The sequence below is a fragment of the Colossoma macropomum genome, unplaced genomic scaffold (assembly GCF_904425465.1).
Source record: "Colossoma macropomum unplaced genomic scaffold, Colossoma_macropomum, whole genome shotgun sequence".
Taxonomy (NCBI): Eukaryota; Metazoa; Chordata; class Actinopteri; order Characiformes; family Serrasalmidae; genus Colossoma; species Colossoma macropomum.
In genome coordinates, this window is record NW_023494792.1 from 45,621,776 (window position 1) to 45,645,673 (window position 23,898).

General features: G+C 39.1%; 1 protein-coding gene across 1 annotated transcript; it reads left to right on the top strand.

Moving 5' to 3' along the window:
- The first annotated feature begins 1,935 nt into the window (after positions 1-1,935).
- On the top strand, positions 1,936-21,911 carry LOC118812375 (ATP-binding cassette sub-family D member 2). Its single transcript, XM_036577340.1, has 10 exons — positions 1,936-3,236; positions 4,901-5,081; positions 6,048-6,169; positions 10,847-11,018; positions 13,867-13,961; positions 14,774-14,919; positions 18,053-18,198; positions 19,166-19,250; positions 19,334-19,459; positions 20,809-21,911. The coding sequence occupies exons 1-10, from the start codon at positions 2,313-2,315 to the stop codon at positions 21,023-21,025; spliced, it is 2,214 nt and encodes a 737-aa protein (XP_036433233.1). The 5' UTR covers positions 1,936-2,312; the 3' UTR covers positions 21,026-21,911.
- The last annotated feature ends 1,987 nt before the right edge of the window (positions 21,912-23,898 follow it).

Genomic DNA, 23,898 nt, shown 5'->3' on the forward strand with positions numbered 1-23,898 from the left:
TATAAGGATTTTTTCAGCAGGGAGTTTATTCTTAAGTCCATTGATTTCAACATCTTTCTGCAAATCTCCTATGCAATTAATATCCAAGAAGTTGTTAGACAGATAACAGCTAATTATATAGCTATAATGATAGATATCTAAGTTGGTTAGCTAAGGTCGTTTGCACTGCTCTTTATAAACTGGCTGCTCAAATATGAAGATGATTCAGGAGTTAAGGTAGTTCGTTAATGGAGTGCTAACTTGCCCAGCACATATTGGTTTGTTAAATACTTAGCTAGCTACGACAACAGCTTGATAAACAAAGAGAATAAAAGCTCTGCTCAGAGCTAACTACTCTAACAAACCGCAGATATTAGCAATATTATCGCTTGTTAGCTGTCAGCAAGTTGTTATCTTACCGTGAGCCTCCCATCCAGTTCATGTCAGAGAATTAGACAGATAAATAGATCAGTACAATAATAAATAAGTTCTTTGTTTAACTGTAGGTAGGTAATATTGCAGTGAGTGTGTTGTACAGTTTCAGTAAGTAATCTTATTTTCCCGTTTTAATGGTCAGTACAGGTCAGACGTTGCTGTTTATCTTAGCAGCAGTTAACGTTATTAAACAGGCTAAAGGTGCCGTCAGCCAATCAGCGAGCGTCAAATACCCGCGAGCAACTGGCGCGAGCGTGTGAGCAAAAACTCTCAGTGCTGAGAAATCCGTATTTTTAAAATAATTCACTCAACAAAAAGAAAAAATGTGGGCACACAATGGTTTGATTGCAGTGTAGTTAAATGTTGAATTTGTATTTGAATGTGGTTTATTAAATTTACTTAATTCAAATCTGAACAGAGTGTACCGCTGTAGGCTGGTCAGAAAATGACTGCTTTGTTTTGATTTTGCTCAAATGCTCCATATTAACCCTATTTGATTTTGGACTCGCTCGGGAGCGCCCTCTAGCGTCTGACAGACCCAGAAGACAACTGATAGTATAAAAGTTCATGACACTTCACACACATTAATGCCGCTTCGTTAATTAAGAGTATAGAATTGCCACCAGATCTGAAAGTGAGCTGAAAGCCATGGAACACTGAACTATTACAATATTAGGTTATTATATTAGGCTGTTACATTATCATATAATATTACCTGACACATTCCCTGAGTGAGAATCGGATTGAAAAATGATTTGTTATCAATCTGTTAAGAAACTGTGAGAATATTTGGTTCCATTTCTTATTGAATGGGGTCTTGAACTGGCTGACTTAAGGTCATGGTCAGCTATTTATGAGGGGTTACGAGGTAAAATTTGAAGCCCTTCAGCCCCTGTGTGTTGTGTTGGCACTGGTGGTCAAACACAGCAAGAGCAAAAATCGGGCACTATCATGTCACCGCAGCAGCCAATCGCCTCTACGTTGGGCGTGGTTAACGGGAAGAGCCCTGATTTGCATTAACCACGCCCCTTGGAACGCAACCGTTTGAATATGTTTGAAAAAAATGTGTGCATCATTGTCTTTTAGTTTACGTAATTCTAATACAATATGTTTGTGTATCTATTAGCGTGGACTGGAAGACCACTACAATAAATACTGCACTGAAAAATGCTTTTTTTAATTTACTTAATTCAAATATGTACATCAGCACCGTATAAATGAAATGATTGCTAAAAATGAACAAACTATAAAAGAATAATTCATCATTTTCAAACAAGTAAATTAAAAAAAATACATCAAGTCTTAAGTGAGACAATTAATGTGTTTTATGTGCTCGTTAGAATCAGTCTAAGCGCTGCACCTTTTTTCAGTGCAGCAATCAACCCAAGGGGCGTGTCCACTGCTACAGCAACAACCAATCCGTGCTGGAGGAGGCGTGACCACAGCTAAAACGTCAGCCAATCCCAATGACGGACAGATCTGATGCTGGCTCTGCTGCTTTTCAGTGATGTGACCGCTCCGAAGACTTTGTGATCACTGCTTCTGCTCGACCTGATGGACAGCACAAAAACAAGGCAGCGAACTGTAAAAAATAAACAAACAAAACAACTGAAAAAAGCGTCCAAAGAGGTTCATGTGCTCGTTTGAATCAAGTTCAAAGCACTGCGCCTCGGGGCGCGGCCGCTGCTGAAGCAGCAACCTATCGCCGTTCACGTGGGCGTGGCCAGCGCTACAGCATCAGCAAAACGGACGGATCTGATGCTAGCAGTGCTGCCGGTGAACTGATGTGCCGAAAATGACTGCCTTGCAGAATCTGTGATCGATCTGGTGGCCTTTTGCACGACCTGATGGATGCGGTGTAGCGGAAACCTGTCAGAAAACGACCGGAAAATCACAAAATGACCAACATACTGCACGCGGCGTCCAAGGTGAGGTGGACTAAGAGCACTGCGGCGAAGCGGGCCGTGTTTCTGGTGGCCGCTGCGTACGGAGCCAAGAGCCTTTACCCGCTCATCATCAAGCACATCGGCCGGAAGGCCGGGAGCCATGCGGCCGGGAAGGCGGAGGCCAACGGGCTGTCATCCGTACTCGATCCCGCGAATGTTCAGGCTACTCCCGGCGTGAACGCGCAGTTCGTCCGCCAGATCCTCGCGCTGGTGAAGATCGTGTTTCCCCGGCTGCTCACCAGGGAGCTCGCGCTGCTCTGCCTGCACTCCGCGGCTCTCGTCTCGCGCACGTTTCTCTCCATCTACGTGGCCGGGCTGGACGGCCAGATCGTGAAGAGCATCGTGGAGAAGCGGCCTCGCAGCTTCGCCGTCAAGCTGATGAAGTGGCTCCTCGTCGCCATCCCGGCCACCTTCGTGAACAGCGCGATCCGCTACCTGGAGGGCAAGCTGGCCCTGGCCTTCCGCACGCGCCTGGTCGAGCACGCGTACAGGACCTACTTCACAGAGCAGACCTACTACAAAGTCAGCAACATGGATGGCCGGCTGGCCAACCCGGACCAGTCTCTCACGGAGGACGTCATGATGTTCTCCCAGTCCGTGGCGCATCTGTACTCCAACCTCACCAAACCCATCCTGGACGTGATACTCACTTCGTACACTCTCATCCAGACCGCCAGGTCCCGGGGGGCCAACGCCACCGGCCCCACGCTGCTGGCCGGACTCGTAGTCTTTGTCACTGCCAAAGTGCTGCGAGCTTGCTCCCCTAAATTTGGCAAACTCGTGGCCGAGGAGGCGCACAGGAAGGGCTACCTGCGTTACGCGCACTCGAGAATAATCACCAATGCGGAGGAGATCGCTTTCTACAGAGGCCATCAGGTGAGTGGACAGGGAAACATCATTCCTTAAACAGCCCAGTTCCCAGTGTCAGGATCCATGCTCTGCACAGTTTTGTCTTTCCCCAGTTCTAATAAACCACACTTTAAAAAGATGGTTCTTAAGTAAGGGCAGTTGTTCTATTTGGAACCATGAGTTCTACATACAGTCATTTCATGCCTAGATGGTTCTTTGCAAGGTGAAATGGTTCTTCAGACTGATGGAGAAAGTGTTGTATATGGTTCTATATAGAACCTTTTTGAAAATGGTTCCATACAGCACCAAAAAGGGTTCTGCTATTGATACAATGTCTTAACAATAGCAGAACCCTTTTTACCGTTCCCTTTACTAAAGAACCAATGAAGCACTACTTTTTTAAAGAGTGCATCAATCTGAAGAGCCATTTCACCTGGCAAAGCACGTTTAAGCATGAGATGGTTCTGTATAGAACCCTAGAACAACAGTTATAGTATAGAACTATATATATGTGATGTGCATATTCAGAGACATTATAAAGGTCTGTAAGCTTTTATTGCCCCACCTGACTAACTTTTAGTGATGAATAGTTCGATTCAATTTACCGATCCGATTCTTTTGAACTCTCCGTTCAAATGAATCTAACGTTAGATTCATCGATTCGCTTTTGATCCGAGGTTCGTTTTCATTTTGGCTGTTAAAGAGGTCGTTAAAGTAGACAGTGATGTCTTAGGCAGGTCTACAACGCAGTGGCTGTGATTGGCGTTTTCGTTCATAAACTACCTGAGAGTCAAGGTTTGATTCAGTTTGAACTCAAAACGATTTAACGGTGAACTAGTGAATCATGAGTAGGCCGAAAATAATATCAAAAGTAACGCAGCTTATAGTAGATGATGGACGGTAATGAGTTTAGTCAGATGCGGAGATACACATAGCCTGAACAACGGAGAAGGCAAGCTAGCTTATCGAACTGGATGCTTCCGACTCAGTTGAAAGAGTCATTTAGAAAGATCGGTTCGTTGGCGAGTCGCCGTCCATCGCTAGCAGTTGGCTGTATGCCTGCGTGCTTGAACGCATGGTTCCTCAATGACATAATGACTGAAGCAGCACAAAAAGTAGGTTGGCAACTTCAGTAAAAAAAAAGACATCAGTTCCCAAAACTGCAGTGGAGCTTCTTAGTACTTCCAGCATTGATCAGGATAGTTTGTAAAGTTTGTTAAGTGGTGGTCTTTTATTTTTGGCCTAAAATAAAATGTTAAACCTCCAAAGTGAGAGGTGTGAGCAACTGTAAAGCAGTTCAGGAGCTGAACCAACAGAGCAGATTATACTTGAATAAAAAAAGGAATTGTTCATTGTAAATGTGATGGGCTAAAATGGAGCTAAGTGAAGAAAAACACATTCCCTTCCAAATATACTTGTATCATTATCTGGAAATACAATAAAGTAAACAAGCACAAGCGCATGTAAATTGTACATAAATATAGGAACTAAGTAAATGTAACTGGTAACTGCCTGACTGGGTTACATAGTCCTGACATAATGAATCTATGACCAGTTCGCATCTTTGTATCATTGCAATAAATAGTTTTTCTGCCCCTCACTGTAACTGTTTTGCCATATACCTGAATAACATTTTAATGACATTATAATGATATGATTATAATTGATTTTTTTCTTGTTAAATGGGACAGGTGGAGATGAGGCAGCTGCAGAAGTGCTACAAGGCCTTGGCTGAGCAGATGAACCTCATCCTGTCCAAGCGCCTGTGGTACATCATGATTGAGCAGTTCCTCATGAAGTATGTGTGGAGTGGATGTGGCCTTGTGATGGTTGCTGTGCCCATCATCACTGCTACTGGCTTTGCTGACAGTGGTAAGCAGTAGCAGTCCGCAGATCATGAATTTTAATGGCCAGTTCTAGTTTTTTTTAGCCAAATTGACAGACAGACTTTTTTTTAACTCGAAGCTCAGCCTGTGTGGCCTAAATTAACACAATAAACAGATGAAAGAGCAGCACTCAAATACAGCGTGGGTGCATTTATCTGTCTCATGGTATGGACCTCATAATATTGCTACACAGATTAGCCATATTAATAATAAACTGGGCGATTGCATGTTTGGAGCCAAAATCCAAATTCCAATACTGGCCTAATCTGATTGTACCTCTTTAGAAATAAGTGTGATTTCACAAATCTGTTCTTTTAGGTATTTTCTGTGCAAACTAACACCATTTTCATACACATAACCTGAACAATGGAAGGTTAGCTAGTTTATCAAGTTTGATTCTTCTGAATCACTTCACAGACTCATTTAAAAAGATTGATTCATTGACAAATCAACCATGACTAGCAACGTGCTAGAGCATGGCAGTCTAAAAACTTCCCAAAATAAATATATTGTTACATAAGCCCAAAAACTCCTCAGTAGTATTAGGTTATTTCAGTAGTATTAGGTCACATATGCAGACTAATTGACCATTAAGTTTTATTGCACTTGTTTGTGGCTTGGGAAGACAGACTTCATTTGAATTTGAAATGATAGTACGCCATTAGCAGTCATCTTTAGCTTTACTGCATACGTGATAAAAGACACTCGGTGGGCATTATGCATTGTAGTCATCAGTCATTGTTGTTCCAGCCATCTGCCTGTTTTTTGCATTTCAATTCAGTTCTCTTCCCAGACATCTTCAAAGGAGTTTACCCCTAAAAGGGTTCAGACAAGTGGCCTTGTTAGTCATAAAGGAGGAATACTCCTAAAAATTCAGCAACTCTCAAGCGCTGAAGTGTGTGCTTCTGTAAAAAAGCTGATTGAGGTGTGAAACCTGACTCCTTACTTACAGAACTTGCTGATGGGCAAACTCAGGTGTTAGTGAGTGAGAGGACAGAAGCCTTCACGACTGCGCGCAACCTTCTGGCCTCTGGAGCTGACGCCATTGAGAGAATCATGTCGTCCTACAAAGAGGTAAAGCCCAAATACGTTCACATGTAGTGTTTCATGGTGAGGATGTGAAGGCCAGTGTTAGTCTTAGTCTCATTGGCCTACAGATGTAATCAAATGTAATATAATCAAAATTACAGCTTTGCAGTTTGAAAATTTCACTCTTTCAAATTGTGAAAAAAATCACGCTACACCAAAGTAGGCAGTGCTTCGTCACGTTAAGCAACAAAACACACCAGACTGCGAGTGGTGCGGTTCACATAAATTAAATGATAAAAATGTGGTTGATGAAAATTAATATCAAATTTAAAAAGTTGCTAAAATACAACTTAATTGAAAATCGAGTGTTAAATAGTTACTTGGTTTGGTAAAATCAAGTTTTGCTTGATTTAAACATTGTTAAGTTGAGTAAATATGGAGTTTATCATTCATCACCAAACATGATGCCAGACAACATGCCTGGAGTTATACAAAAACAAGATGTACGTAACTGAGTAGAGTTCTCAACAGGCCCTTGCTTGCATGTTTGGATACCTCTATGCTAGAAGTGCTTTCTGAAGGGCAAGTGCATTCCTGTTCCTGAGCTAATGTGCCAAGATTACAGCCTAGCTCATCGTAGAGCCTCACAACTTCACAGGATGCAGTGATGGATGTGACATCACAGCTCCAAAGTCACAACCCTGTCTGTTTCTCTGTGGTTTTGACATCCGGCCCTGCGGCAGAGAAAACTAGATGTCTCGTTACTGGCCTGTAATAGATGACTTTAGCGCTGTGTCTTGCTTCTGGCCTGCCTCTCTGATGGCTTAGCCTTACTGGGTGATTTAATCTACCATCTGTTGAGCAGGGAGCAGCAGTCAGGCCTGTGACACAGATGCTCAAGCTCAAACATCCTACTGAAATACAGGCCATTATGGAGAGTCCATTAACCCCTTAAACTGCAAGCACTAACGCCTTAAACCACCAACATATTATCCAGTCATTAATCTTAAGATTTATAATTCAGTCACTACCATGAATTACTCAGTAGGAGGGCTGGACTACAGTTGTTTGCAAAAGTTCGGTCAAGTTACATGTTTTGTTGATTGAAGTGAATATAAGTACACATCCTACACAGAGGACACACTTCTGCACAGTCTGCAGTTACTGTTAATTTGCTGAATTTAACATATTGGGAAAAATAAAACATAAAATGTGGCCTGTGCAAAGGTTATGGCACATATTATGCTCTAGGTTTTATTCAGTCCCAATAAGTTCAACTCATAAATGAATGAATGCTTTTAATGAATTGAATTTGAAAATGAATTTGCTAATAAATAAATAGTAAATAAATAGAATGTGTAACAGAATTAGCTGAAAATGCCATAGGTAGGTTCTCTGTTCACTTGTTTTCACTTAGAAACTCAACAAAACATGTAATTTGACTGAAAGTGTACAGACTTTTAATATAACTGTATGTGGCAAAATATAAATATGAGAGTTTAAGACTTTTTGATGAAACACAATATGCATCACAGTATTTTGTTTTAATGAGGTTTGATCAGCAGGAACAAACAAAAAAGAATGAGCAGTGCCAAGTTTAATTCATGACCGAAACACAAAGAGTTTTAGGTTATAGGTGGAGTGTTATTTTAGCCACGCCCCTGCATTTTAGAGCAGGAAGTGAGACTGTTTCCCTGTCCCTCATGGCCTCATGGTGAGCAGTTAGATCCTATTGTTTTAAAGTAAATGTGTTCCAAAGTTTGAAAATCAGTGTGTAATGTAAAAAATTGTCACCACTGAAACACGCTTTCTGCAATTAAGTAAATGTTTTGTGTTTTCATAAAAATATTGTGATTTTATGTGTGTGCAGCTGTTCAAAGCTGTGTTAGCCATGAACAGGCTATTGTTTTTGAATTATGCTCAAAATAAGCTAAAATTGTCACTACTGAAACAGTCACTACCACAACATTTGGTACAGTTTTGGTAGTGACTTCTTTGAGTGGTAGTGTTATGATTGTTTTGATAGTAACAAATTGAAATATTAAAATAATTTATTTTATAAACAAATCTAAGTAAGACATGGTGTCAAAGGATCTTTTAAATTTTGTTTTTTCTCAGTAACAAAGCTGTAGTTATTGAACAGCAGGCAAGTGAGGTTTAGGATTTCCTTAGTTCAGCTCTCAAGGTGCTTCATTGACCTTGTAGGAACACAGTGCTCATCACCATGGCTACACTGAAGCAGCACCCTTGTTTGTTGACACTTGTTGTCCCTGAAGATAGCAGTGTTCCCCCATTTAACTTGAGAGCCTTGGGGAAGGTTGTGTGTCTCCATATGTCTCAGTGTGTTTTCTCTAAATGCAATTTAATAGTCTTTAAATATTCACACTGTTTTGGATCAGCTTAAAGTGATAGTTTGGCAAAAATCAATTGTACACAAATTTCCCCTTACTACAAATGTAGCTGATCAGGATGGACATGTCTGTTGTTCAAGGTTTGCTTCTTTGCATAGGAGCTACAATGCTAATGTAACTAGTGCTGGAAGCGTATAAGATCATAGATTACAGCAATCAGCCTTGTGCAAACATCACACGCTTTCCTCAAACCACATCAGGTTGTTTAGTAACCTCAAACAGACTTGCAAAGAAATCTGCAGAGATGTTTTCCTCAGTTTATTCTTAGATATTTGTTGCATTTTCTGCTTCTCACAATCCTAATATTCTCACTTAGACTCATAAAACCTTACTCCACATCTCAGATGTGCAGCTACAGTCTTCTAATGCCAAATGTTAGCTTTAAGTAGTGTCTTAAAGGTCTACCAGGTTTTGCACAGTTGTGAGTCCCATTTTCTCTGCATCTTTTAATCTTTTTTCAACAGATTTGGAAACTCCTGTTTTTTCACTTATTTTACTTTGACTTATTCCTTCCTTATTCAAGAGGATTATCGAATTTCCCCAGACATGTCACCTTTAGCCATTTTAGTTGCTCATAGTAAAGAAATACAGTACAGCGAGGCTAAGGTGTGTATTTGTACTTAATGCCCATTTTGACCAGAAATTAAATAAACAATAGAGCATTTTGAAGCCTGAAGGTTGTCAATAATTTTATTTTTTTATAGTACAAGCCTCTCTGTCTTCATGTAAGCTTTGAGGCAGAAGACATTGGTGCAGCAGAGGCTGCTGGGTCACGTTAGATTTGTCAAACAATGGACTTAGCTTAAGCTAATGAACATTTGTGAGAGGATTCCCTTCATCGAACAACACTGCCTTTTGCACAAACCTCTTTACACATGCTTATGCAATTCTGCTCTAATGCTGGCTCACTCAACTCACTTTTAATAAATACCAGTTGTTGAGCAATGTTGTCCTAAGCCATGCTCTGGTAAATATAGAGTAGAGCTGACCCGACCCAGCAAGTGAGGTCTGAGTGACCTGTGGAAAGAGTTGGACAGTTATTGTGAGAAGTTATGATTTTGTAAGAATTATAGGTATTGGGTATCGCCAGTACTTCTAGAACTACTTCATGTATCATAAAAAAGACTACACTAAAACTACATAGTAACAAGACGTGGATTGGATCATCTAATTATTTTATTAACTTATTTTACTAACTGTTTTTCCCTGCTATTTAAGTATTTTTAAGTAGTTTATTTTTGCATATGTTTTAGTTAAAAAAATCCTCATTATTTGTGGCACCACCATTTTGCTGGTGCATTTTGTCCAGTCCAATTTGTTTTCAAAATTCAGAAAAACTAAACATGATACATATTGGCCCTTATTCACCAATGTTGCGTACGGTCAAATCAGACCATAAAATAAACGCAAATTTCACAGACAGCGTTGTTATTCATCAGTTTCATCTTTGGCACATCTGTATGATCAAACTCGTGCCTTTTATGAGTGTGTCAATTTGAGTGTATAGTTTAATGGCCTCAAAAAAGCCTGATTTGCAGTTAACTAGCCAAAAGTATAATCAATATCATCTATATTACCACTCATAAACATCGAAAATAATAATAATGCTATTAATTTCTGCACATGATAATCCAGTAAAAAAGTGGCTGTACTTATTTTACATGCACAAAACAAATAGTGCAATTTTCCTTTTTTTCCATTTTCCTTTGAAAGACATTTTCACTGTACTTTTGCTTTATACTACAGAAATTATCCCAAAAAATCAAATACAGAGCACGGCTAGTGCAGAAGAATCAAATACACTGCCTTAATAAAGAGTTTCAATATGTTATTTTAGGAAAATAAACATACTACACAATCATATCAGTCTTAAAAACTGAGACGTTTTGTTCATTTCAGTTTGTATTCTTTCCAGTTGTTGTGGTTTTAACACTATGAAGTTTGGTCAGTAGGACGAGCCGTGTACTCACCACCTCAGAGTCCACCTACGAGCTCATGGCTCAAACTCAATAATGTTGTTGTATTGACTCCTTATTGAAACATCTGCGTGAATCAGGTTGTGCTTCATGTAAATGATATGTAAATGTGGTACTGGTAGGCTGTAGCTTGATTTCACGCACTGAACCTGCTCTTTTCCACAAAGTTTCATGAATCAGACACAGAGTAGTCCATACCATCATTAAGGATGGTCAGATCTATGCTCCTTTTTATGCAGCTTTGCTGAATAAAGACCAGTGTGCATTGTGATAAAACATACTGTGATGTTACATTTTTACCATATCACCTGTGAATCTCCCTCTGTCCTCTGCAGGTCACAGAACTAGCCGGATACACAGCTCGCGTCCACAACATGTTCCTGGTGTTTGATGAGGTGCAGAGGGGTGTGTACAAGCGTGCCACCGTTTCCACGACAGCAGTGGCTGGGGAGAAGAAGAGTGGGGGACGGCATGAGCTGCACATTGATGGGCCTCTGGAGATCAAAGGTACAGCATTAACCGGGAAGTAGTAATGAGTCCATGAACCGACACAGATTTACAGTTGGTGGAAAGTGGTGAAGACCCAGAAACAGGAGTAGGTGCTTTACAGCCTACCTTGACAACAGTCTGATTGGTCGAGAAGTTTTTGTTACATCAGATAACAACACATTTTTTTCACTGTCCTCTCATTTGTTTACTGAGGTGAGGTACGTGTGAGGTAAACTGAGGCTTTTGCCCAGATTGTGGAGGTTTCAAAAGTTTTCTGACTGATTAGCTTAGCTGCTGCTGAAGTGAAGCCCTCGGGCCTGGTGAAGATGTAAACTTATTTGCTGATTATAAAATACTACGTGCACACCGCGGTATGCTACTCTGCTGGGAATTCCACACATAAAATTTCACATTACATGCTGAAATTATCGCTATTAAAATGTGTTCTCTTTTCTCAGAAACACATTTATTTTGTTTTGTAAAATAATTAGTTTGTCTGTTTGTTATTTTTACCCTCCAGTCGAACAAGGAAATTCATCATTCACTTCATCGTCCCAGACAAGAGTTAATATTGACCGGTTTCTACATAACATCAATGGCTGATTGACTCTAAATTTAGCTAAACTTTAACTTTAACATTTTCTAAAATAGAAAAATGGATGTATTGGAAAGATATCATTTGACTTGGAGGCCATCCTTTAGTCAGGTTCATAAGAGGAGCATTATGCACTTTATTGATCCTACAAGCGAAATTTGTCCATACTTTCCAGCAGCAGCACCTAGGGCTGTGGGGGGCTTAAGTGCCTTGTCCAGTTATACTCAATCAGTCTTGGAATTTGAACCGACAGTCTTATGGTTGCTGGCTCACTGCTCCTACCACTAGCTTACCAGCCAGCCAATAAAATGTTATAGTAGTTGATCAAATTCTGTAACTGCTGTTGCTTGTAAGCCAAATTATGTACAGCTTTGTTGTAACACATTGCTTGTGGTGGAATACATTACCAATATCAAAATTATGTTCGGACCAGCAGCTGAGTCTCATTTGCTTTACTTTTTTGCTTTACTTTGCAAAACTCTTATATACAAGAAATAACATCACAGTTATTCAAGATAACACACTCCCTCCTGTGTTCAGTTGCTTAAGTGTTTCCCAACCTGGTCCTTGTTGGGCCCCAGAATGTGTATAATTTTGTCTTATCCCAGCTCAAAGCGCACCTGTGCCAGCTAGAGAGTTGGGCAAAATACTTTGAAAAAGTTGTGACGGCTGAATACTGAATACATTGTCTCAAATGTATTCAGTGATGTATTCCAGTGCAATACATTAAAGGTAACATATTCAGAATACATTTAGAATACATTTACAGTACACATTGATAGTACATGGGAAATCTTTATTTATTTCACAATTAAATAAATACAAAAAGGAATACAAAATTCCCATTCCCATTGCCCTTTCATGACCTATGCCAACAATTTGCCATATCCCAATAACAAAATCTTGCAAATTTGACTGTAAAATGAGTGGCTATGGGGCTATGGGTTTCAGTTAAAGATATGTATGTAACTTGCCACAGAACACATACACAGTCCAGCACAATGCCAAAGCTAAGCTTATCACTCGAGAACATATCCAGACTATGTCACACTTCAATAATCCATTAAAAAAGTTTACTAACGCTCAGATTAACAACTGGCTCATCACAGTGATTTATCAGTCTGCTCATGCTTTAGCAGGAACTTCAGTGTTTGTAAAGAAGCCACTTTTTAAATTCTTCTTTAGAGTAAGTCTTTACACCCTGTGTGCTGAGGTTAAAATAGTTACTTAACAAGCACTGATGGTGTTTCTTTGAAAGATAGTCTATATTTTTTAAATGTAGTGGGTAAATATTCTAAAAGTATTCTTCTAAAAATGTTAAAGGTAACTGCATTCAGAATACTGTCTTTGCAAAATGTAACTTGATTGACAGATACTTAATTTCTGTATTCTGAAGACATATTCCCAATTCCAAACATGTGTATTCCATTCCATCCAAATCCTGACCAACTATCAGTGTTCATGAGTGCTTCAGATATGCTGGGAGATAGGACAGAGCAAAAATGTGATTTAGGAAGCTCTGGCTTAGTAACAGCTTGAATCTTATGAGGTTTCTTCTTATATTCTGTTGTTTCAGTCTGGCATTGGCTTTTAGCGAGACATTTTTAAGGCTATCACTTTTTGCCAGACCACTCAGCAGTTTTGAAACAGAGAGTACTGAAAATCAACACCACCCGGTCTGTGGACAGACATAGCACAAGCTCTCAGTACTATTATAAGACTTTTCTTGATATAAAAACATCTACCAAGACCAAAATTGTGATATTTTTATCACAAACTACCATTGTGAGCAAGTAAACATGCATTATGAATAAACGTCACTCTGGTTACTCTGATCAAAACAAACATTTCCAATATAAATATTTATTCCATTCTGAATGTTCACAACACTGAAACTGAAAATGAAGGCAGTGTTTAGCCGTTCACCTCTCAGAGGTGTGCTAGTGTTCTGATGTGACAGAAGCTCTGACCATTATGGGATTTGCATTAGTTAGACTGGGCATCTAGAGACAGTAACTGTATCTGTTGTCATGGTTTCATTTTCATTGCCTCTTCTCCTTCCCACTCTTTAGTTTCACATCTTATTTTATCAGTAACTGCCAGTGTGCTAATAGAATCAAAACAGAAATTATAATGTAGTCTTTTCTTTCTTACTATCAGCTGGTAGAGTTTAAAGATACTACATATCTCAGTGTTGCTCAGTTTGAAAAAATAGGAATCTTGTTTATTCGTTATATAACGAATGTCTTATATGGTTTCTGCTCCTTTTAGGGAAAGTCATTGATGTAGATAAAGGTATAGTGTGTGAGAACGTGCCCATCATCACTCCAAATGGGGATGTGGTTGTTTCCAGCCTGAATTTCAAGGTGAGATCAACGTTTGTTGTAACTCTTATAAATTGGTTTCAGACATCACACAAACCCAGGCATGGTCTGCTTTAACCCTTAGAAGAATGCAGTTGTTCTTTCTATACTGTTTATGAAGTTACATTATTTGTTTTCCAATTTTTTTATTTACATTTGATTTACATTCTTTATCAATTAAGCTTAAATGATAATGACAATTTAGACAAACAAAAAGAGTAAGAAAAGGATATATATATATATATATATATATATATATATATGCACATAAATTAAGAAAATATACAGTAAATATGTTATATATTATACCATCTGTTTGCATGCTGACAGATTCTAATAAACACAAATACAGAATTATGTTATATGTACACAAATTGCTATATGAGTGCAAACAAAAAATTACTGTGCAGTACTGCACATGTGAAAGTGTATACTGGCATGTGAAAATGAAAGAAAGGACGATAATTTGCATAATACTGATAATGATTTTTCTGTCATATGACACTATGCAAAACAATAACGTGTGAAAATAAAACATTTCCTCTTCTGCTTGCAAACAAAAATGTGGTATGGACTTTAGAATCTGCGCTTCTGACTCACTCAGCTTGTTAAAAGGAGCTAAAGAAAGAGAAATAATATCAAATTATATCATGTTTTCATTGTTGCTCTTGGCAACTGCAACCTCTAATGATTAAAACATTTTGCATTCTTCTTCGTGAGAGTTAAAACGTTTGATGAATCTTCATTCCTTTTGCACAGTAGATATTCACTGAATGAGACCTGTGTGCTGTGTGTGTTTGCTGCATGGTGTGCAGGTAGAGGAGGACATGCACTTACTCATCACAGGACCTAACGGCTGTGGGAAAAGCTCTCTGTTCCGCATCCTCAGCGGCCTGTGGCCTGTTTACGGCGGCCTCCTGCACAAACCTGCTCCAGAGCACATGTTCTACATCCCACAGAGGTGAGAGTGCTAGGGGGTATAATGCAGCATTCATGACTACATTAGAACTGGGAAGTTTCTGACTTCCAAGATGGAAAAATCCATTTGAACAGCTCTCAACTCGTAATTCCCACTCAGAAACTCCGACGTCAGGTTGAAATTCTGTGACACCAGTTCAACATGGCAGCGCCCACAGATTAAGAAGTAATAGCATGTTTTGCGTTTTAAGCTGACTGAACAATTTATATTTTTGTATGACATACTATTTAAACACAGGGGGATACGTGGATATTGTCAAAGATTAAGTCAGTCTGCGCAAGATTTTTGCTCAAACTCCAAGCTATCATGTAATGTTTGACCCTGTATTAATGGTGAATTGCCATACAGTCTATGTCCATGTTTAAAATAAATGAAGAACTAACCAAACCACTGTTTAATTCCAGTGAAGAAGCTTTTTGAGAGCCTTTTATATATATATATTTAGCACCCAAATAAATGTTAACATACTGTGAACATTCATTTTTTCCAACTTTAAACAGTTCAGGGGGAGTGAATGCTTAGAGACGGGAAGTAAGAAGCTCTGAGTTGAGTTTCCAGTTGCCATGAAAGCAGCATGATACATCGGTCTCGCACTACAATATGTACTGTGGTTTTTGAAAATATTCCCGAGTCCATGTTGTGATGTCCATCACAGAAGCATGCCTGAAAACGAGAAACGGTGATTAAAAACACATCCTACGAGAGTGTACCAGTCAGCGCAGACTCATTTATTGAATTTTATGGCACATACCTTAGCCTACATACTGTAATCATTTTAATACGTTTATTTTATACAAACTGTTATTTATTTATGATCAGCTCACTCTTTACTTGAAAAAGCAGGTTTTGTCAGTAATAAAGATTAACTAATTGTGTTTAATTTTTTTTTATTCAAAATCATAGAAAAAGGCAAATAAAAAAGTTATTTTCTTTCAACGTTCTTTCAGTTTTAGTTTTCAATGCTGAATTTAAGTTTTGGCCAGAAATTTTAATGTTGATGCATAACTAATAATAATTATTATAATAAATGAAAAGTATTGTTACAGTTGAATCAAACTGCTGTTTAGTGTATCAAATGGAATTGAAAAAACAGTGAATCATGAATTGAATCGATTTTCTGTCAGCTGAAAGATTCCTCCCCTTATTAAGATACAAAATTATGACAGTGTCATTATGAAAAAGTGTCAGATATTGACACACCTGCAAAGCACAACTGGGTATCCATTCTCACACACACACACTCACACATACACACCCGCACAGTGTCTGACTCTCTAACATGCTGTGTCCTGTGTGCTGGTGGTGGTGTGGCCCATGTGGGGGTATCAGTAGAGAGCAGTAATTGAAGCTGTGGGACGCTGCTGAGGGCAGGAAACCAGAGCCATCGCTAGTGAAATATTTACCACATCCTGAAGGCTCACACACAAGGCTCTGGAGAGGACTGAATATTTAATAAGAAGCAGGAAGAGACAGAGGGAGCACTTGCCTTTAGGAATGGGGCGTTCCTCACTGCTGATCTTCGAACAGTTTTGATCCTGTGATGTCATTAGCTATTACTGTCAGTTTGCTTTACTGCTTGAATGTGATTACATAATTACTTAATTATTAATTACATAGTTATCTAATGAATTTATGTTTATATTCTACTACTTATTAGTCATTAAGTCATATTTTATTAATATTTAAGCTTCTTCTCAGGTTTCTGCATATATTGCAACCTGTCAAAAGAAATTAATAAAAGTTGAAAAAAGAAAAACCTAAAACAAAAACACATGACCAGTATTTTGCACTCATAAACAGTGCCTTATCCAAAGTAAAGTACCGTATATTAAGAGAAACATGTTATTTTAACATCTAGACCAACCAAGTTTATCTGGTTAACTAGCTAGATTAGCTATAAACTTGTTTGGTTAACTTCAGCCAAATACAATAAACTTGTTACAGAATTGAAGGTAATCTCTGCCTAAAAATGACCTAATATTCAGCTGTAGTGTTAGACAAATATTATTAAATACAGCTACAAGTGACCCTCTAGCAAGACAGACATGATACAACCATGATACCATTAACATTATCACATTGCCACATTAAATTATCACAGCCAGAAAAATACAGTTTTCAATTCTAAAAAAGGTGGGTCAGTATGTGAAATGCTAATAAAAACAGAAAGCAGTGATTAGTAAATTCTCTTTAACCTGTATTACAGTGACACACAATATTTGATGTTTTACCTTACGAATGTTATTGTTTTTTATAAATATATGCAAATATGTTGCCTGTAACACAATCCAAAGTTGGGTCAGAGCATGTTTACCACTGTGTTACATCACATTTCCTTAATGTGCACTTAATAAACATTTGGGGACTGAATACACCAATTGATTTTTTTGCCATTTTATATCATTTTTTGCCAGTTACACAAGTCTTGAGCTGCCATCAGATTGCACACTTAGGAGACAGACAGTCCAGTCTAGTATCCACGATCTCTGATTACACAGTCATCCTGTTGTAACACGTGCAGAATGTGGCTTGGCGTTGTCATGCTAAAATAAGCATGGATGTCCCTGTAAAACACAGTGTCTAAAATGCAGCATATGTTGCTCTAAAATGTGTGTGTAGCTTTCAATGTTTATGGTGCCTTCACAGAGAATTTGGCAGCATTTCTGAATATTGTTGACATATGGCTTCCATTGTGCATAGTACAATTGAGTACAAAGGAGTGTGCCTTTCTGGATACTCCTTTTATACCCATGCATGATTCAATCTCCAGTTTCAAGACATTTTCAGATTGAGTTAATTCATACACACAGCATCAAAGAGACATCATATCATTGCCGCGCAAACCTAATGAGTCCTTCTCTGTGCTAGGGTTGAACTCTCCCACGCAGGGGACAAGTAACTTAACCATTTGGCTATATGGCCAATTAAAAAACACACACATGCACAACGTAAAAACTCCTCCATCCTCCAAAACTCCTCCTAAACTACAAGCCTGTAAAAAACATACTAGAAATAGAGAGTAAAGATAAATAAAAAAATAAACAAAGTGTTTTTTTGTCGTTTTGTTGATGTATTGCATATTTGTTGATGTCTGTACTGTAACATGTGTGTTTAGGCCTTACATGTCTGTGGGGACGTTGCGGGACCAGGTCATCTACCCTGACTCTTTGGAGGACATGCATCACAAAGGCTTCAGAGATAAAGACCTGGAAGGCATCCTGGACATTGTCAACCTGAACCACATTGTGGCTCGTGAAGGGGGTACGTCCACTGCGCTGCGGCTGACCAGTGTTTACTCGATGCTTCTCCACTTGAGAAAGCCTTCTGATCTATAAAAGGAGGCTTGTGTGCTGGTAATTGGAAACAGGACCTTTGTTGTTGTGGCACAAGCTGGCCTTTTATAATGACACTGAGGCTTAATGAGGTTGTTCAGGGTGAAAGTCTATGAATGGGATGTGTGTGTGTGTGTACGCTTGACTGAGAATGAGTGCTTCTAGCTGAAGGTAATTTAAGTAATCGCCATAATCCTGATTTGCAGATATTGGGGGCTGTTGCAAAAAAAAGTACTTCTGCATGCCACAACGTCACAGATTGTCGCAGGTCTTAATGTGGATTAGAAACACACACAGGCATAATGTGGTCAAAGTGCTTGTTATAGTAGGAGGCTTCCATGTTGCTCTACAGTTAATGCACCTTACTCACACATACAGATGCATCTTTTCAAGTTAAGTCAAGTCAAGACAAGTGGTGTTTACTGTTATACCTCAATATAACTTGTATGTATTGGAATGAAATGTTGTTTTTCAGGCACAATGGTGCAACACACAACAACAGCACAGTACCCAGGATTACATAGAGTGTAGATACATGACAGTGTGAAACGAGTGCAGAATATATAGTAAATACAACAGACAAAAAATACACATAACAATAAATGCTAAAAGGACAACAGAAAGAAAGTACATATACAGTGGCATGTAAAAGATGACCTAGGATTTAATATGGACCGTTCCACATAGGATTTTTCAGAATGTCTTTGGAGAAAAATAATGAGATTTTTACTTTTGTGACCATTTTGTGACCATAGCTGATGAAAAAGTGGACGATCACTGCTCAGCTCTATGGGACAAAACTGGATTTTAGAAATCCATTCCTCTCTTAATTGGCCACCCCTATCACAGTAAAGTTCTCAGCTGACGTGAGAGCTTATATTGTTTTATGTGTGCAGGCTGGGAGGCAGAGGTGGACTGGAAAGACGTGCTGTCTGGAGGAGAGAAGCAGCGGATGGGAATGGCTCGTATGTTCTACCACAGGTAACTCATCTGATGTGATTAAGTGGGCAGTTGGGTGATCATGTGTTTGAAATGTCTGTCCTAAAATCTCACCCTCTGTTTAGGCCCAAGTACGCTCTGCTGGATGAGTGCACAAGCGCTGTCAGTATTGACGTGGAGGGTAAAATATTCCAGGCTGCAAAGGATGCTGGGATCTCCCTGCTGTCTATTACCCATAGGCCCTCTCTGTGGTGAGGCTCAAGCACGTCACAGTTGTAGTCAAGATCCTTAAATTAGACACTGTGTGACATATGGTTATCTATAAAAATGGACAAAATTCAGGCTTCAAGATGGCTGCTACCACTTTGTGTAGAAATGTGTTTGTATATTTTGGAGAAAACAGTATGTCACTCCATTCTATAGGCGACTACATTTGGGGTAAGGGGGAAATTGTATAAATGAGATATTTTGCAGGACAGTTTATCTGTTTCAGGGGTCCCTGGCATTTTGCAACTCGTGGCCCAAACAGCTGACCACAAAAGCTTCCAAGGCCCACAAAAAAGATTTAAAGAGTTGAAGTCATTCAGAGTGGTTCAATGTGAAATGACGCATTGTATAGAGAAACGTATTAACCAAAAGTGGGGGTGATAGGAAACAGGGTTAATAATGTTCACAACACCAAGCATAGCCATTTTATTTACTATCCAACACAACCAGTGAACCTACATGTGTCTGAGTTGATGTAAAATTGACAATAATAAAATAATAGAAGTAAATCTGAAAAAATAAGTTTTCTACATGAATGAGTTCTCTGTGCCCTACATGTACTTCTTTGCGATAAATTAATTTTTTAAAAATTATGTTTTGGGCCAAAACTTTCTCAAAACACTTCTCAACCGGAACTGTATTTATAGACATTTTTTGTAATATCTTTTTGTGAGGGAGCTTTTAGAGGCATTAAACACTTCAGAAGTCTAGTTTCACAACTGTAGACAATTCTAACTCAGTAAGTTTCTCTAGAATGGAGCATCAAACCACTATGAATGTCTTCATTTACATCTTAACCATTTGCTTATGCAGACATTTTGAAATATTGTGGAATTTCCCTTTATTCAGCCCAGTAGTTTCAAATGCAAGCAAACATAAAACATAATGATCATTGTAGTGAAGTGAATTTGACTTGAGTATATAATCATGCAGCATAAATAAAAAATCTCAAAAATATCTACAGATTTTCTGTTTGTACTCATTTATACATGATAAATAAATTCCATATGATGAAAAAGAGATATGTTTTACATTGACTTGCACTGAAATTATAAATAGAGCTGGTTAGATCAATTTTGTGAGACCAGTCTAAATATTTTGCAAATAATTATTACAAGAAAAATATTTGTTGTTTAAAAAAATTACCTTTGGTTAAATGTCTATACACTGAAGTTTTGCTGGTTTAAAAAAAATACTGCCAACAGCCCTCTAGCTGTACCACCATGGCCCACTGGGGGGCCACGTCCCACAAGCTGAAAAGCACTGATTTAATTAATATCTCTCTATCTACTTCATCTCATCTTCACCTCACCATTTGGTGTTCTCTCCATAGGAAGTACCACACCCACCTGCTGCAGTTTGACGGCGAGGGGGGTTGGCGGTTTGAGCAGTTGGACACGGCCACTCGTCTCTCTCTGACCGAGGAGAAGCAGCGTCTGGAGTCTCAGCTCGCTGGAATTCCCAAAATGCAACTGCGCCTAAACGAGCTGTGCAAAATCCTGGGGGAGGATTCTGTGCTGAAAACAGAAGAACCAGACGAGGAGGAGTGAGAGACAGAGCGCCAGCGTTACCCTCAAACCTGACTACGCACATCCTCCGGTACTATCGCAGTGTTAAACAGTGATTTTAAACTTTGTCACTTTCTAAAAATGTCACTTTATTGAGATTTCCTTACATGAGTCTTACATGTATTTTATCTCATCCCTTAGAGACAATTTTGGTTCAGTTTTGTAATAATTCTGTAGCAGATTGAAACATTTTAGTGACTTTTATGTTTTTACTGATGTACATGATGTCATTTAGTGACAATGACAGCTGGTAGTGTAACTTTTGAAAATATGTCTACCTTCTATGGTAATCTTTTGTTAGGTGTTTTCATTGATTTCGTACTTGACACTACAGATTGTGGGTCCTTACCTGTGGTATTTTTACAGAAATACTTGAACCTTAACCACTGAACACCACCCTTATATCTGATAGTTTAATCTTAGGTAATAATAGATCAGCTACTTTGCCTCTAATTGTTGATATCATTGGTGATCTACGTTTGGCACTGAGAAGTTCTATTACTGGTCATCTGTTTTTATGTTAATTTGTATGCCAGCAGACTTTTTCTGGGTTCTACTTTTCCTAAAGCATCATACAGGTAAGATTATACTTAATCTACCAGTCTAATCCAATCTATGTATTGTGATGCTTTTTGGAAACCGTACCCATCTACAGTTCAGCTCTACTGCTCTAGTGTAATCTTCTCCCTGCCTCATCCCTGGCACTAATGCTCAGAACAAAATGAATATGATCTATACATACGGATGCTGTGAAATATAGGCCCAATCCCATTTTTTTGTTTTTACCTCTACCCTTTGTTTTCGAGTGTCACCTTGCCCCTTGCAACTGAGTTACAAGGGGTAGTGGTTGAAATCCTCCCCTACGAAATGGGACAACCCTCAAATAAAAAAGAGCATTACTTCATTAACAGGCTACTAGCGGTGCTCTATGGGTGACCCTGCCAGTCTGCAGTAATAGCAGAGGGGGGTAAAGTTCAGCTCCTCACTGCTGGTCTTTAGTTAAATTTAGGGAACCAAATGCCTTCAAAGAGGGGGGATGTGATAATTATTTATTATCGCCCACCCCCAATTCTTTGGTGAGATGAAGCTGAAGTCAGCTATTCGCCAGCTTCTTGTTAGAATTTTCCTGTTCCACCTTAAATGGAGCAGAATACTGCTGGACTATTTAAGGTGGAACGGGAAAGTTAGCTAGCTAGCTATCGAGACATTAGCGCACTATTAGCGATTTTTCATGCTTGTTATGAAGAAAAGGACCATATTACATTGTTACGACATTAAACTAAGATAATACAATGGTTATCATAATTTTATAACAGAGAAAATACTCACATTTGTGGGTTTCTTTGGTTGCTCGCACAGCCATCTTGCTGGTTTTTCTTTTTTCTCATTACACTCTGTTTTGAGTGTGCCTCTGAAAAACCTCCATGTGGAGGGCCATGTAGCCGTAACACTTTGCCCTACCACTCTATTTCAACAAAAATCCTGACACTCTACCCCTAAGCGTGAGCGTGCAAAACGGATGGCTCAGGGCTAAGTGGTAGGAGCAAGGGGTGAAATGGGATTGGGCCTTAGTTGCTAGTTTTTTAGGTGCACCTACCTTGTACTGCACTTTTTGGCCCTTTTTATCACAATCACCTCCCATATATGTGCACTTTGTAGGTTTACAGTTACAGATTGTAGTCCATCTGTTGCTGCAGTTTATCAGCCCCCCTCTACCACATCCATGACTGGAAAAGGACCACCACAGGACACCCTGACCAGATTTTAGGGTAATGGACTGTTTTCAATGTAACAGTGACACCAAAATGGTAGAGTTGCCATCAGTTTCACATCAGTGTCAACACTGAATTGAGAATAGTTCAACAAAAAATATTGAGCAAGAAGTGGTCGTGTGGTCAGAAACTGATAATTGATGAAGAGCTAGAGCAGTGGTCACCAACTTTGGTCCTGAAGACTGACCTTCCTTTGAACCACATTCTGCCACACCCGCCCCAGCTAATTAACTTCTTCAGAGGTCCTTAATTGGCTGGATAAGATGCATTAGTGTAGGTTTGGAAAGGGGGCAGCATCTTGTTTGGAGGTTGGAAATAAACTCTGCCGGAAAGTAGACCTCCAGGAGGAGGATTGGTGACCACTGGGCTAGAGGATGGATCAAATTGTGCATTAACAGATGAACTACTGTCTCTGTGTGTACACCAGCAAAGTCGAGTTATAAGATGTTTGAAGTGTACTTAGTGTTCAAAAACTCCAACAGTGCAGCTGTACTCAGACCTGTTCCACACACACTACCATATCAGTCTCACGGCTGTGTTAAGAATATGATTCACCCCGAAAAAAATGTTTGGTCAGCGGTGGTCCTTTGGTGGGTCTTTTCCTCTAATGGACAGGGTAGTGGGGCTGATAAATGAGTAACAGCAATTGTAAACCTTTGAATTACACAGATCTGGTAGGTGTTTCAGATATAATGGCCAATGAATGTAGGCACGAGTAGAATGTATGTATTAAACTGGCTACTCTGTGTATATTGGTTGAATGCAGAAGCACTTTGGCTGTAATGGTGTCCTATATGGTTCTTTTAATAAGTTATAGACTGCAGGCCAATGTTGAATATAAAGATTTGCTTTTTTTATGTTTTTTATTACCACTGAATTTTGAAAGACACATTTGTCTGCGTCTCTTTAAGACAGATATACTGTGAATTGTGTCTGCTTTTCATGTGTTGAACAAGATGCTGAAAAGAACAAATCAGCTTGCCTTTCAATCACTTACAAGCAAATGCATTTCAATGTGTGATTCCTGAACTGAGGCATTGTATATGATGGAATTTCATAGGTTTGTTCTCCCTGTTTAGTAAC